The 16,109-nt window shown below is 39.1% G+C and overlaps 1 protein-coding gene and 1 pseudogene across 1 annotated transcript in view; both read left to right on the top strand.

Moving 5' to 3' along the window:
- Nucleotides 1–16,109, top strand: part of ACSS2 (acyl-CoA synthetase short chain family member 2) — a 62,500-nt gene that overhangs the window by 7,227 nt on the left and 39,164 nt on the right. Inside the window, exon 2 of the mRNA XM_036244122.1 lies at nucleotides 779–974. Coding sequence (XP_036100015.1) covers nucleotides 779–974 — 196 coding nt within the window. The remainder of the gene's footprint in view (nucleotides 1–778; nucleotides 975–16,109) is intronic.
- Nucleotides 13,154–14,037, top strand: LOC118618347 (annotated as a pseudogene).

Here is a 16,109-nt window from a genome sequence, read left to right as displayed (position 1 = left end):
GCTTCAGCCTTAAAGAGTTTCTTTTAACACATGCCCTTTTTCCTTCCCATCCCATAGTACTCTCTTTCCTGGTGGGAGAGTAAAGAAAAACTTCTATTCATCTTTCAGATTTTAAGAAGAATATCTTCCTTAGGGAAGTTCAAGTTGTGGCTTAGTAACTATAACCTTGGGCAAATTACTTAACCTTTCTGAGCCTTGATTTTTAAATCAATAAAATGAGAATGAAAACAGGGTCTAGCTCCTTATGGTAAGGACTAAATGAAATAATACGGATAAGGAGCTTAAAGCAACATCAGGCACAGAGCAGGTAACACTTGGGCATATAGTAGTAGAATAAAGAGTTGCTCACTAAATAATTGCTGAGAGTGAATGAACAAATTAAGAGAAAGACATGGTCATGGAAGGCTCTGTGGATAAAGGACTTCTTCCTTTCATTAATTAACTCATTTAAAAATTGCCTACCCTGTGCTAGGTGTTGTGATAGGCCCTGGGTGGCTGCAATTTGAATAGATGGTAAAAAAGAAAAAAAAAAAAAATGGAGTGGGAATTTTGAGGAGAGAAGGAAGAAATTTCAGTCAAGATTCAGCTAATGGAATAGAAGATGGGTGAGGAGAGTGGTGGGTGATAAGATTAGACAGGTGGAGGAGGGAACCCAGGTGGTGGGTCCTAGAGTATAAGGCAAGGAAGTTGTGACTTGGTCCTGTACATAGACTGGTAAGATATTTGAGGATACATGTCTGAAAAGCTTAGTGATGTTGGGCTTCCCTTTTCATTGCAGAGTTTTGGGGAGACATTGCCAAAGAATTTTATTGGAAGACCCCATGTCCTGGCCCATTTCTCAAGTACAACTTTGATGTGACTAAAGGGAAAATATTCATTGAGTGGATGAAAGGAGCAACTACCAACATCTGCTACAACGTACTGGATCGAATTGTTCATGAGAAAAAACTTGGCGATAAAATTGCTTTCTACTGGTAAAAACATCTATCTAATAGTCTGTGGTAGATAAAAGTCATCCTTCACATTATATAGTGTTTCATAGTTCATGAAGTATCTTAAAATCCATGAATTCATTATAATAACCTGGTAGAGTAAGCAAACTATAGTTAATTTAATGTCTCAGGTGAGAAAAAAATACCTCAAGGAAGTGAAACGACTTCTCTAAAATAGTATAAATAGCATGTGACAGAACATATATTCAAAACCAAGTGTTCTGACTTCTGGTCTGGTGTTCTTGGCTTATAGTTGGAGAGGAAAGAGGGGAGAGGGTAAATAGAAGAGAAGAGGACTGAGCAGCTTTCTTTCTCATTCTTGCTTTGGGAGAAGAGTTGGTATTGGATTTTTCACTACCACCACCAGTATGCTCAAGTACTTTCTGTTGTTGTTAATCCTCACCCAATGATATTTTCCCACTGATCCCCTAAATAGAGTGGAAGGGAGGGAGAGAGAGAGAGAAATATCAATAAGAGAGACACACATTGATCAGTCACCTCCCACATGACCCCAACTGGGACTGGGAATCGAACTTGCAACCCAGGTATGTGCCCTTGACTGGAATTGAACCCATTACCCTTTGGTCCGCAGGTCAGTGCTCCAACCACTGAGCCAAACCAGCCAGGGCTATGTTTGTGTTCTTTTTTTTTTTAGAAAGAGAGGAAGGGAGAGAGAGAGAGAAACATTATTATGAGAGAGATACTTCAATCGGCTGCCTCCTATAAGCCCCTGCTGGGTATCGAGCTGGCAAACCAGGAATATGCGCTGACTGGGAATGAAATGGGGACCTCTCAGTCTGTGGGATGACGCTCCATCCACTGAGCCACACTGGCCAGGCTATGTTCAAGTTCTTAACAAATATTATTTCATTTGATGCACTATTATTTTCCTTATTTTACATATGTGAAAACTGAAATTCTGAGACATTAGTGACTTACCCAAAGCCATACAGCTAGCAAGAAGCGGGGCTGAGATTCAAACCCAGGTAGTATAATTCCAGAGCTTACACTCTTGACCATGACATTATGCTATCCCTCTAATACCTTATATTAGTCTCTCAACAGCTTTGCAAAATAGGTATTCTTAGTTCCATTTTACAGATGAAGAACTGAAGCATAGAAGAGTTACACATTGAATAAGGTCATAGAGTAAGTGGTAGAGCCAGGATTAAAAACCAAGTCTGTCTTACTCCTTGCTTGTAAAATTAGCCCATGCTGCCTCTCCAGCAGGAATTTTCTAAGAGCTCCTCTTCCTGGCAACATAGCTCTCTACAAGATGTGTTAATATACTGAACTCAAATAGTACCTTCAAGTTCCAGTAGTTGGGGTGTTGCTTCTGCTACTACTTGTGAGCACTCTGAGAATGTATCCTAATTTTAAGTGAGCTAGTTGAAGCAGATTGGATGTTACATGGAAGAACTAAATTGGTACTCAGTCAAAATTTGCCCAGTTTATATGATACAGTGAGAAAAGCCCTAATCTGAGAGACAGCAAATTTAGATTCTCATTCTAACTATGCCATTCACCTGCTGTGTAACTACAGGCAACTCTCTGACAGTCAGTTAGTTTCCTCTTCCATAAAATGGGGAAAATAATTCCACCCCTGTCTTTCTGCTTAGATTGTTATGAGAACCAAATAAGATGATGTGAAAACACTTATTTATTTATTGAAAAACCCTGTATAAATGTGAGTGGGTGTACTATAATCACATTGCCATTGCTCAATTTGGGGTCACTGGGCCACTGAAACTCATGGTCTATGTCTGTTTAGATTTTCTTTAGTTCTTGCTGAGACTTGAGCCCACCTTTTATGTTCTTTAAGGATCAGAAAACCTTTAAAGATCTGCACAGGAGATGCTTATATCTGAATTTTACCCCCTGGTTTGAAATAATTCAGGTGCATGGTGAAAGACGGAGAAAACAGACCAGAGCTGTTTAATCACTGGAGATTGCTCCAGAATCCTGAGGCCTTTCTTTCTAGTTTCTTACCATCCATACCTGAACAGGGTCTCTTTCCGTAGTTGTAAAATGAGGAGAGTAGATTAGATCAGTGTTTTCCAAAGAATGCTCCAGAAACCACTAATTAATAGAGATATTAGCACGGGCTTCTTAATTTATGAAACAAATGAGTCTGAGAAACACTACATAAATAATTGCCTTTCATGGGATTCCCAATGTATATTAACATAGTAAAGTCTCCACGAATTCCTACAGTAAACACATCTGATTAATTTTGTTTAACGTGAGATTTCCAAATTTATTTGAGCCCCAAACATTTTTTTGCAGTATGCTATTAATATCATAAGAAGAACTTGGCCGGTGTGACTCAGTGGTTGAGCGTCAACCCATGCACCAAAAGGTTGCCGGTTCGATTCCTGGTCAGGGTACATGCCCAGGTTATGGGCCAAATCTCCAGTGGGGAGCATGTAGGAGGTGGCCAATAGATGTTCTCATCGATGTTTCTATCTCTCTCTCCTCCTCATTTCCTCTCTCTCTAAAATCAATAAAGAAAAACAATATCATAAGAAGAAATAGTCCATGGAATATCAATTTGGGAAGTACTGGATTAGATAATCTCTAAATTTACTTTCAGTGCAAAATTTTGCAACTCCATAACAAGACATCATCACTCCATTTTTACAGTGGTCATTCAACCAACAGGAATTGTTGAAGTCATTGGGTACTTAGCCCTCTGTAGGTGTTAGGGATATAGGGGTAGAAGAGTGGGAGACAAGTTCTGTATGGGCCATTATTATTCAATTATTTTATGTTTACAGTAAAGCAAAAGCAAACTACAAATCATATTTGTTAAAAGAAAGTAAAGTACAAATATGTAAGATATGTGGTTACTTCTCTTTGTTACCTCAATATTTTTATATAATATGTTTATATTGCCATGTTGTCATCTTTTTTTTTTTTAGAAAGTATTGATTTCCTATAATGGTAGATGAGAATTTAATTCTTATATATTCTAACTTCTTTAATCTTCCCAATATAATTATAGCTCTGTTTTAAAGTTAATTTAAAATTAATGTTTACATAAGAGTAATGTATGGTTGCATTTCCTTTTATGTACAGATTTTTTGTTTTCTCTGAAGTTAAAAATTGCCTAGCATTTTTCTTGTATAATTCACCTTTATCATATACTTAATATTTTTCAAATTCTCTATTATATCCTTTATAATCTATGAAGACTTCTTTTACCTCCAAAGTCCTTTGCCCTAGAGCCCACCTTCTTCCTGCTCTAGTTTTTTTTTTTTCAATCCTCACTGGAGGATATCTTTTCATTGATTTTAGTGAGTGTGGAAGGGAGGGAGGGAGAGAGAGAGAGAGAGAGAGCGTGCGCGAAACATCGATGTGAGAGAGACACATCAATTGGTTGCCTCCCACATGACCCTGAAACCCAGGGGATTGAACCTGCAACCTAGGTACATGCCCATGACTGGGATTGAACCCATGACCCTTCAGTGCACAGGTTTATGCTGAGTCAAACCAGCCAGGGCCCTGCTCTAGTTTTTATTAATTTTTTTTTAATGACATCTTTTCAGTGATTTGCTCCAGTTGATATACTTCTTATGGAGCCACAGTATAACTTTCTTTTCAACCTGAACTGTGTCATTTAGATAGCTGTAGTGTCATTAGCAAACCACATTTGTAGTTCATTCCTTGTTTTGGGGCATGTCTTATACATATACTGAAATAATCCACAAAGGAAATAGTACTCTTAAGAAACTACTCCAGCCCAGCCAGTGTGGTTCAGTTGTTGAGCGTTTACCCATGCACCAAGAGGTCGCCAGTTCAATTTCTGGTCAGGGCACATGCCTGGGTTGTGGGCCCAATCCCCAGTGGGGGACATGCAGGAGGTGGCCAATCAATGCTCTCTCTCATCGGTGTTTCTATCTTTCTCTCCCTCTCTCTTTAAAATCAATAAAGAAAAATTTTTTTAAAAAGAAAAGAAATTACTCCAATTAGCCAAAATAGAACCATATTAATGAAAAGTTTGGCCTTTTACTTTTGCCTTGACACATTACAAATGTTCATGGAATAACAATATTTTTAGAACTTGAAGCAGTTTAAAGTCCATCTAGGCCAACTGTCCTTATAAATGGGTAGATTAAGGCCACAAAGACTAACTTGCTTAAGGGTCATATATTGCTTAGAGGCAGAGCTGAGATTAATCTGATATTCTCACTCCTAGTCAACTACTCTTTTCACCACATGATACTACTTCCTTATTCTAGTTGTCCAGTACTTGGCTTTGATAATGAAAAGAAAAATTAGTCATATTAGACATAAATTTAATTTAAATTAATTTTCTTTCAAATATCAGATAAAATGTGTTATTAGGTTTAAGTGGTCTAGACCCTGGTCTCCTGGAATTTACTTTCTATTTGAGAAGAATAGGCCTATATAAAACAATGTGAACGCAATTATGGGCCAAACTGCAAAAAGCCACTTACATAAATAGTTCACAGAAGGGAGAAAGCATGTAGGGAGGCAGTATAACAAAAATTAGGAGGATGGATTTTGGTGTCAAACTAACTTAATTTGAGTCCTGTTTCTGCTACCAGCTAACAGTATGATTGTGTACGATTTACTTAACCTCTTCAAATCTCAGTTTTCTCAACTGTAAATGTGGATAGAAAGGTTTTTGTTTTTGTTTTTTAATTCTCACCTGAGGATATTTTTCCATTGATTTTCAGACAGAATGGGAGGGAGTGAGGAAGAGAGAGAGAGAGAAACACCCATGGGAGAGACATATCAATTGGTTGCCTCCTATATGACCCCGACCGGGGATCAAACCACAACAAAGTATATGTCCTTGACCAAAACTGAACCCATGACTCTTTGGTCTGTAGGCTGATGCTCTAATCACTGAGCAAAACTGGCCAGGGCAAAAATAGTTTTTTTTGTTTTTTTTTTAATCTCATGGAGGTATCAATTGAAAAGGGGGAAAAAATCAATGACCTTGAGTATTTAAGTTAGTGCATTCTTCTGTTCTTTATAATTCTTATCTGTAGTTATGGGAACTGTATGCATTTGGGCACTTTAAAAGAAACTGACATGTATCTCATCTAAATGAAAGTCTGTAGGAAAAATGGACTCTCTTTAGGGAAAAATTAAAGCTGCCATAGAAAGTTGGGGCTTATTGTGATCTTTACTCACTACCAAAAACTGTAATTCAGAAAAACATTCTGTTTTTTATATTTTAGGAGAATTTAAGTAAATAAATTTTTTTCCTACTAAAAAACAAAAAGCCCATGTGTCTCACTCCTGACACATTGAAAGCACTCAATAAAATTAGCTACCATTATTATTATATTGGGACAGTGAGGAGACCAAGTCTCTCTGGAGTAAAGGATTTATTCAGGGAACAATGTATTCATTCACTAAATACTTATTGAGAAGTTATTATGTACCAGGCACTATTCTGAGCAAACAGACAGTCCCTGCCCTCATGAAGGTTATGTTGCAGTTTGAGGAGTCAGACAATAAACAACAAACCAATAAATATATGACAGGTAGTGATAAGTGATATAGAAAAATACAGAGGAGCATAAGGGATAATAGAATGACAATGAAGAGTGGGGGTTGATAAGGGAAGAATTGATAAAGGTGATATTTGAGTATAGATGTGAAGGAAAATGGAGTGTGCTATGTGGATAGTTGGGTTGGGAAGGGAAAATATTTCAGGTACAAGGAAGAGCGAGTGTAAAGGCCTGGAGATGGGAGTATGCTGCTGCCTGGTGTGTTTGAAGAGTACCTAGGAAGTTTGTGTAGCTGAAGCAGTGTGAGCTACACAAAAAGAGAGTAGTAGGGGATGAGGTCAGCAAGACACTAAATCATGTAGAATCTTAAAAGTCAATATAGACTTTTATGTTTTATTCACAGTGAATGGGGACTGCTGGACAATCTTGAGCATAGACGAGAGAATGATTTGACTTATATTTAGCATCTATCTGTCTTTTATGTTGAGAATAGACTGTATTGAGACTAGAAGGGCAAGAATAGATTTTTTATGTTGAGACTAGAAAGACAAGAGTAAAAGAAGGGAGACTAATTAGGAGGCTACTATAGAAATCCAGGTGGCCAATGATGGTAATCATAGTAATAGCTTGAAGGTTATTAGTAAAAATCTGTATCTATTTTGGGTGAAGAACCCATGGAAATTGCTGACTTGGATTGGATGTGGGGAGTGAAAGAAAGAGGAATCAAGGTTGTTTTCAACAGTAGATGAGGTTCAGGAATGAGAGATCTTGACTATTTATGGAGACCTATGTAATAATTTTATGCAGGGAATGATGTGGTCATAGTTGGGCTTAAGAAGATTAATCTGGATACATATGGAAGTGGGAGTGTGAAGTCAGAGAGCGGGGAGTTTGTTGTTTAGAAGAGATTTGCCTGAACTGGGATGCTGCTAGTGGGAATGGAATGGAAAGATGAAATTTTACAGTAATTTAGAGGAAAGAAACCAATATAAGTAACTAGGTGTGTAGATGGGGGGGAGGGGGCATGTGAGAGAGAAGAGTGAAGGGTCCCTTTAGTCATTATAACACTTTACCTCTTTCAAAGGCACACATTTATCTGGTCCAAGGGCTAAATTTGACCTCCAAACAAGACTTTGGTTTTAGCCTCTCTTGCACTTTCTTTCCCCTAGTATGGCAGGTAGAGGTGTTATTGAGGGTTTATGTGTATATGTGTAAGAAGGTGATCAGTGAAAAAGTTATTGGAATAGTCATCCAGGGAGAGATAGTCAATGAGGAATATCAGAGGTAGCTTAAGAAGTGAGGGCTGGCTAGTTGAAGGGACACCAGGGGACTGTAGAGGGTTTGAGGGATTAATTAAAGGGTTTATGGGGAGAGGGTGAAAAGAGTGGTTAATAGCTGTTGTTTTGGTTATTTATACTAGCTGCTCAATATCTATGTTTTTCCAGGAGAGGACCTCAGTCTCCAAAGCCCAAGAAATTTAGTATAGTTCATTCTTTTCACTGTTTGCTTTCAGTTTCCTATGGCTATTATTATCTCTGTGCCATCTCACCCCTCATCCTCAGCTGAAATTACTGCTGTCTCTCTATAGCTCTGGATATTATGCAAACCTTCCTTACAAACTGGAGCTTCTGTGAAGCAGGTGACTTTAGGAGTGACCTTATGATAGAATCTCTGCTCTAAGGATCTCTATATGCTCCTGACCTTGAATCCAGAGTGTGATATTTAGAACTCTCCATATCCCTGTGGGGTATAAATGAATGTGTATATTTGAGAAGGTGGGGATGGTTGGGAAGGTGAGGCAAACCCACATTCTGACAAGGAGTAGATTGTCAAAGTAACACAGAAATCCAGAGTCCTAGAGTATATTGTCCTAGCATTCATATACAAGGATTCTCTTAATTATCTAGGTCTATCCTGAAGTTCATTTCAATGGTATGGGAGTGGAGGGACATTTTTGGCCTCCATCTATATCTTCACTGGTTTCATACCAGTGTCTTTACTGGTTAAAATATTCTTGGTAAGGAAATACACTCTAATCAGACCATTCTCTTCTCTTCTCTGAACCTTCCTTTTGTGGAAGTGGTAGGAGATGAACTATAGATACTCTGCAAAGTCCCTTTCAGCCCTCATAGTCCAGGATTCTACGATTGTTTCAGAAGAGGAAGTGGTTTTAGAAGTTCTGTTGCAACCAGTAGTGACTCTATGGTGATTCAGTAGGCAGGCAGGGCTTCTGTTGAGATGGTGAAAGAAAGGGAGGATTTTAGAAGGTTTGGGGTAAACAAGCTGAGGAAGAGAGTCTGATACCCTTTTCTGGGATAATACTGTTGCTGATAGCATAAGCATTTTAAGCGAGTGGGAGATATGTAGGGAAAAAAACTGCTGCTGGGAAGACTTTCTCCACTTGAATCAGGTGGGCAGATTGTGGAGGATTTCATGTTTAAGATGGATATCTAATCTGCTTCTCTCACTTCTCCCTGAGTTTCATGACCCTAGACACCTTAAAGATCCCCTCCCTAAAGTGAAAATGAGATAAGTAGGCTGTGCTATCCAAATAATTATCACTTTTTTTGGAAGTAGGTGGGATATAAATAATAAATGTATAGTAATAATAATATGTTATATATTAATATTATTATATATACTAATATTTGTAATACTAAATGTTGACTCACTTGAGACTTGATTCAGTGTCCCGAGTTCCATGTCAGCTACCTGAGTTTGTGTCTAGGCTGACTTCTTATATCAGTGTGTTCAGTAAATATTTAATGAGGAGAATAGCTTCAGTTAATGCCCTTCTTTCTGAGCCTTCTTTTTCCCACCTGTAAACTGTGTGGAGGAGGGGAGTGAATAGGATACTTGCTCAAGTTATTTCTGTCAATGACTTTTAGGATTTGTCACAAATGTGGGGAACTGCAATGGATATGCTAGAGGAAGGGGAGGAATGCAGTATTGGCCTCCTACCCTTTGAATATAGCAGGTAGTCAGGTGGGAGCATGGGTTCTTGCCTTAGGAAGACTCACAATTACAACAGTAAATACCGAAGGCATGGAGCTGGGGTTGGGCCTTCCCCATTTTCCTGGATTTGATATGGGAGAGATTGGGCACTGGTAATGATCCCGTGTCTGATACCTTGAACCACGAGAATTTGAGACTGTCAGTTGCTGTCTGTTGAGATCATGTAGTCTACTTCCTATACAAAGCAGGAATTATTAGCCTGCTTCGTATAATTGTAGCCCCAATTATCTCCATCCTCCAGTGATCCCCATAAGTGATCATTCTGATTCTGGACCACTATCAAGACCATAGTATTTGCTTACCAGCTGTCCCATTGTTAGGGAGCTCTGATACAAAGTTCTTAGATATATTTCTTCTCCATAACTTTCTTCCCGCTCTGTTCTCTTCCCTTGGTCTTAGTTCTATGTCATGGAGCCACATAGAGTAATCCTATTTTTTTTATTTTATTTTTTTTATCCATAGGCTATCCTTCAGGTATTTGAGGTTAGTTATTATATCCCTTTGCCAGGCTGACAGTATAGAATTATAGCATTTTAAATATAGAAGATGCCTTAAAGATCATTTAGTAATCTTCATTTTTAAAGCATTATAATCCTTTCATTAAAATACAATATTATATGTATAGTGATTAATTGGAGTAGGCTTGGACTCTGCTTGGGTTTCAGTCCCTACACTTATTAGTTGGGCAAGTAGCCTTACCTCTTTTAACCTCAGTTTTCCCATCTGTAAAATGAGAATAATAATAGTTCTTAAGACATATATTGTTGTGAGAAATAATTGGAATAATCTGTGTAAAGGGCTTGGCAAACTGTGCTTGGCAAACTGTGTGTTAGCTATTTTTATCACTATGCCAAAGCCCCACACCTAAAACAAGTAAGAGCAGAGCTGATCCTGGTTGAAGCATAGATGGGAGGACCGGTGCCACATTTTTTTGGTTTCTTCATCTTGTCATTGTGGTTCCCATGAGGTATGTGTATGGAAGCTCTAGGGATTTGCAAAGCTCAGTTTGAAAACCCCTGATCTAGTCCATTGTTCTTGTTTTATGGATGAAGTAATACTGAGGCAACATTCCCAGGTTCCTTGTATGATGTGGTTTCCTGAACAGTTCCTTCATCCTCCATGTCAGTCTCCTCTAGACATACCAGTGATACCTCGGTTCTCAAACATAATTCGTTCCAGGAGGACGGTCGAGAACCAAATTGTTCGAGAACCGAAGCAATGAAACCCAATAGGAAATAATGGAAACTGGATTAATTCGTTCCAAGCCCCAGAAAATGCCTATTTACTGGCCTAATTTGTATATAATATGTAGAAAAACATAAGTCTCAACAAGAAATAAAAGTGTACAGTATGTCTAAGGGTTAAATTCAGTGTAAAGCGTGACTCTCTCCACAAAGCGTGACTCTCTCTCTGCACTCACACTGATGACGCAAGCAAGGCGCGCTGGGCCGAATGAACGCCATTCGGCTCAACTCGGCTCATCTCGAAGTTCGAGTTCCAAATATTTGTTCGGATTCCAAGACAAAAGTTTCTCGAATCTCCTGGTCGAATACCGATTTGGTCGAAAGTCAAGGCGTTCGAGAACCGAGGTATCACTGTACTCTAGTTGGCCAATATCTCTCATTAAGTATTTTAGCTGTGGTCTGCTTTGGACAGGGAACTATTACCATTCTTTGCTCTGACTTTGCATATCTAAGATTACATTAGCCCCTTCGACGGTCACACTCTACCACTCAATTTACAATCTCACATAATACCCAAGACTTTTCTATTTATTCTAATAATAAACTATGTCTCTCTGTGTTGAACTTGTATATTTGTTTTTGAACCTGGGTATGTTTCACAACACTTAACAGATGAGGAACTTGAGGTTTAAAGAGTAGAAGTGACTTGGCTAGAGTCACAGAGCTGATGTAACTGGTTCTGAACAAAAGAACACCTACTTTCTTTGTTGTAGATACTATGCTTCTACATATGCAGCCTTAGCTTCTTTGACAAATTGTCATTTGTTTAGCCAGTAGTTATTTGTCTAGCCAGTAGTTTACTTAGAGCATTTAGGGGTGGCGTTAGAAAAGTCAACTATAATCTATAATGATAATTTGTAAGGCTAAAAACATTAAAGAGAAAACCTCAAATAACATCCTTTTCTTAGTTGAGATGTGCACATTCATGTATTCATTAAACTTTTTTTTTTTTTTACTGAATATCTACTATATGTAGTCTGCATTCTGCCTTAAGAATAGTGGGTGGGAACACAGGGCAATAGCAAGGGAACCCATAAGGAGGCACTGACAATAATTCAGGCAAGATATGATAATGAAGATAATGGTAGAGGTCATGAAAAGTAGTCAGCTTTTGGAATATTCTGAAGCAGAGCCAATAGGATTTGCTAGTGAACTTGATATGGGGTATAAGAGAATGGAGTCAAGAATATCTCAAAGGTTTTTTTGTGTGTGCAACTGGAAAAATGGAATTTCCATTAGTTGAGTTGGAGAAGAACCTGGGAGGGGAAACTTTGGGAAGGATCAGGAATTTGTGTTTCATACATAGAGATGTAAAATCGCAGTTATAACAAATGCTAGGGAGCCAATGAAGAATTTCAAGTAGAGGCATGACATGTGAGTTACATTTTTTTTTTTTTTTTTTATCCTCACCAGAGGACATTTTTTTTTTTCCATTTTTTGTTCAGGTAGAGTGGGAGGGAGAGAGAGGAACAGAGAGAGAGAGAGAGAGAAACATCGACGTGAAAGGGACACATCGAGTGGCTGCCACCCGCACAACCAACCAGGGCTGGGGACAAACTGCAACCGAGGTACATGCCCTTAGCAGGAACCGAACCCGGGTCTCTCAGGACCGCAGGCCGACGCTCTAACCGCTGAGCCAAACCGGCCAGGGCTGTGAGTTACATTTTGAAAAGTTCACTCTCTTGATTATATATATATATATATATATATATAGTCTGAGGATCTTCAGGCAGAGGTCCTAACCATTGCTTTGTGACCTTCAACATCTGATGATATGCTTCTGAGCCTCAGTTTCCCAACTTTTCAAATGGGGGTAACAAATCTTGTCTTGCCAATCCCAAAAGATTGCTACAAGGATTGGCCGAGGTGAACAATGAGAAAACACACTGAAAGGAGTTACTACTGTGAGGTGGTGCTAATACTCAAACGTATCACATATGTTCAAGGGCATTGTTAGGCAGAGGGATTCAAGACTGGCAGCCACATATGACTTTTCTAGCCTTTCCAGAGTACCCTTCTTTCCTCTGATGAACATTTAGCCTCTTTTCTCAAACTTGGTTAAAAATCCATCGTTTCTATGAAGTATTTCATAATTGACCACACTTAAATTATTCTTCTGCGTTCCTTTTGTGATTTCCTGCTCCTGCATTTTCTTATTCTTGATCATTGTCTCCCAAGATTGGCTTTAGATGGCGGGTGGGTTAGATCTCTCTAATTAAAGATTTTAAGCTTATGGAAGTAAGGACTAGCCTCTTCTTCCCTTCCTTTTGTTATTTAGCAAGCAATGGCATTGTCAGGTGGCCATTCTGGCAAACCATTTCTGTTCCTCCATAGCTTGGAATTTTAGTAGGTAAAAAGTTTTGAGGTGGGATGTGTAATGGGGCTGCAGGGTTAACCTCTATTTCAGCTAATCATGGGAGAGATTTAAGTCTCTCCTGATTATAATTGGTTTAGAAGTACAGTTTCTCTAAAAGGCTGCAATATCCAGTTTATTGGGACCATCTTAAATTCTGTGATGGATTCAGAAAGCTTTTGGACCATTTACAATTGGATAAAATTAATCTTTTTGGGGGCTTCTTTGGGAGGCTTTTTGGCCCAGAAATTTACTGAATATACTCACAAATCTCTGAGTTCATTCCCTCATCCTCTGCAATTCCTTCAGTTACACCTCTATTTTTAATCAAACTTTGACTGCAAACAGCTTTTGGCTGATACCATCATTTATGCTAAAAAAAAAAAAATAGTTCTTGGAAACTTTTCATCTAGCCCAGTGGACCCCGATGATGGCTGGTGCCATTGATTTCATGGTGGACAGGCTAGAAAGTTTGGGTTAGAGTGAACTGGCCCTGAAATTCAAGACTTACTCTGAGTTGTCAAAATTCTTATGTGGAACCTCATAAAATTCGGGACATTCCTGGAACCATTATGGATGTATTTGACCAGAGAGCACTTTCAACTGAAGCTAAAGAAGAAATGTACAAACTGTATCCTAATGTATCACTTAAAACAGGAGACAATTTCCCATACTTGTGCAGAAGTACAGAGGTGACTCTTTATGTACAGATACATTTGCTGCAATTCCATGGAACCAAATACTCGGCCATCAACCCATTGATGATCAGTGCCGAAGTGCAGAAAGGCAACTTTGGCATCAGTTAGGAAGAGCAGTACCTGGGGCTTTGGCTGGTGATGACAAGCAACTCAGCATGTTCTTGTACAATCAGCAACATCAGTGCCTGCCAGTCAGCCTCTCTGTTCAGTTTGTCAGGTTCATCGGTTATCACTGTTTGGAAGTAGTACTGATTGTCACCTTCATGACAGGTGGCAGCTCTTCCAAGCCAATGTAACTGTTCCCTCTTTGTTGTTTTTTAACTTTTGAATTTGAAGAAGTACTTTTGAAGATTCCCATTTTAAGAATTGCAAAAATTTTGCTACCAAAAGTCTTCACCATTATGTTCTTATATGAATGTTAATTTCTGAGGTTTGGGGTTTTGTGGGGCTTTTTTCCTTGTCTTTTTCTTTTCTTTCCTTTCTTTCTTTTTATGTTCTTTGCTATAAATACTGCGCATCCAGACTGTGTATCAGAAGGACATGGGTTGTCCGCTTTCCTGGTTGTAACCGTTCCCGGAGTGCCAAGGCTGTCAGCACAACATTTGCTCTCCTGCAGATCAAATACTTCTAATTTCCAGTTATGCAAATTGTTTTGAGTTTTAGCTGTTGTCTTTCTAGCCATTACAGTCATTTGGAATAAAAACCACAATTTCAGTGAAAAAAAAGTTTTGAGGTTGAGGAGGAGCCTTTAATCAAGAAGCCTCTCTGGCTTTTTTAAACCTACAGAATAGAGGGACCTGGAAAGTATTATCCTAAGTGAAATAAGCCAAGCAGAAAAAGACAAATACCACATGATCTCACTTATAACGGAATATAATGAACATAACAGTCTGAGGAATACGGTAGACCCAGAAACATGGAAGTAGGGCACAGACTGACATCCCTCAGAAGAGGGGGTGGGGGGGGTGGGAAGAGATAAACCACAGAACTTATATGTATGTATGCATGACCAATGGACATGGACAACTAAGCTGGGGACGGGGCAGGGGTGGGGTGGGGAGGGGGGTGCCAATGGGGTAAAAAAGGTGAAATATCTGTAACAAAAAAATAAATAAAAAATTAAAAACAAACAAACAAACAAAAAACCCTACAGAATAAAATTTAAACTATTTGGAATACTTTTTTTTTTATCCTCACCCGAGGACATTTTTGCATTTATCTTCATATAGAGTGGGAGGGAGAGAGGGAGGAAAAGAGAGAGAGAAACATCGACGTGAGAGAGACACATCGAGTGGCTGCCACCCATACCACCCCAACCCGGGCCGGGGACAAACTGCAACTGAGGTACGTGCGTGCCCTTAGCGAGAACCGAACCCGGGACTCTCCGGTCCGTGGGCTGACTCTAACCGCTGAGCCAAACCAGCCAGGGCAATATTTGAAATACTTTATATGAGCCCTCCCTAGTCTATATTATCAATCTTTAAGGTTTTGAAACTGTTCTTTTTTTTTTTATCCTCACCTAAGAACATTTTTCCATTTTTTTGTTCAGGTAGAGTGGGAAGGAGAGAGAGAGAAAGAAACATTGATGTGAAAGGAACATATCAAGTGGCTGCCACCCGCACCACCCAACCAGGGCCGGGGACAAACTGCAACTGAGGTACATGCCCTTAGCGGGAACCAAACCCGGGTCTCTCTGGACCACAGGCCAATGCTCTAACCACTGAGTAACCGGCCAGGGCAAAACTGTTCTTTTTTTAAAACTTATCTTTATTGTTGAATGTATTACAGATGTCCTCCCTTTTATTTTCCATTGACCCCCTCCTCCCCAGTCCTACCCACTCCTGTCTTCTCCACACTATTGTCAGTGTCCATTGGTTATACATATATGCATAGAAGTTCTTTGATTTATCTCATCCCGCCCTCCCTCCCTCCTTCCCTTTGAGGTTCATCAATCTAACAACCAGTTTGTACTTCTTAATTCCTTCATCTTTTTCACCCAGTCCCCCAGCCCCCACCCATCTGGTAAGCAACGAAAAGTTCTCTATATCTATGAGTCTGTTTCTGTTCTGCTTGCCCATTTTGTTTGTAGCTTCAATTGTTGACAAATATGTATTTATTGCCATTTTATTGTTCATATTTTTGTTTTTCTTCTCCTTCAAGAAGACCCTTCAACATTTCATATAATACTGGTTTGGTGGTGATGAACTCCTTTAGCTTTTTCTTGTCTGGGAAACTCTTGATATGTCCATCAGTTCTAAATAATAGCTTTGCAGGACAGAGTAATCTTGGTTGTAGGTTGTTTCTTTTCATCACCTTGA

Source organism: Molossus molossus, unplaced genomic scaffold (genome assembly GCF_014108415.1).
Source record: "Molossus molossus isolate mMolMol1 unplaced genomic scaffold, mMolMol1.p scaffold_m16_p_6, whole genome shotgun sequence".
Taxonomy (NCBI): domain Eukaryota; kingdom Metazoa; phylum Chordata; class Mammalia; order Chiroptera; family Molossidae; genus Molossus; species Molossus molossus.
This window is presented reverse-complemented; position numbering and strand designations above follow the sequence as displayed.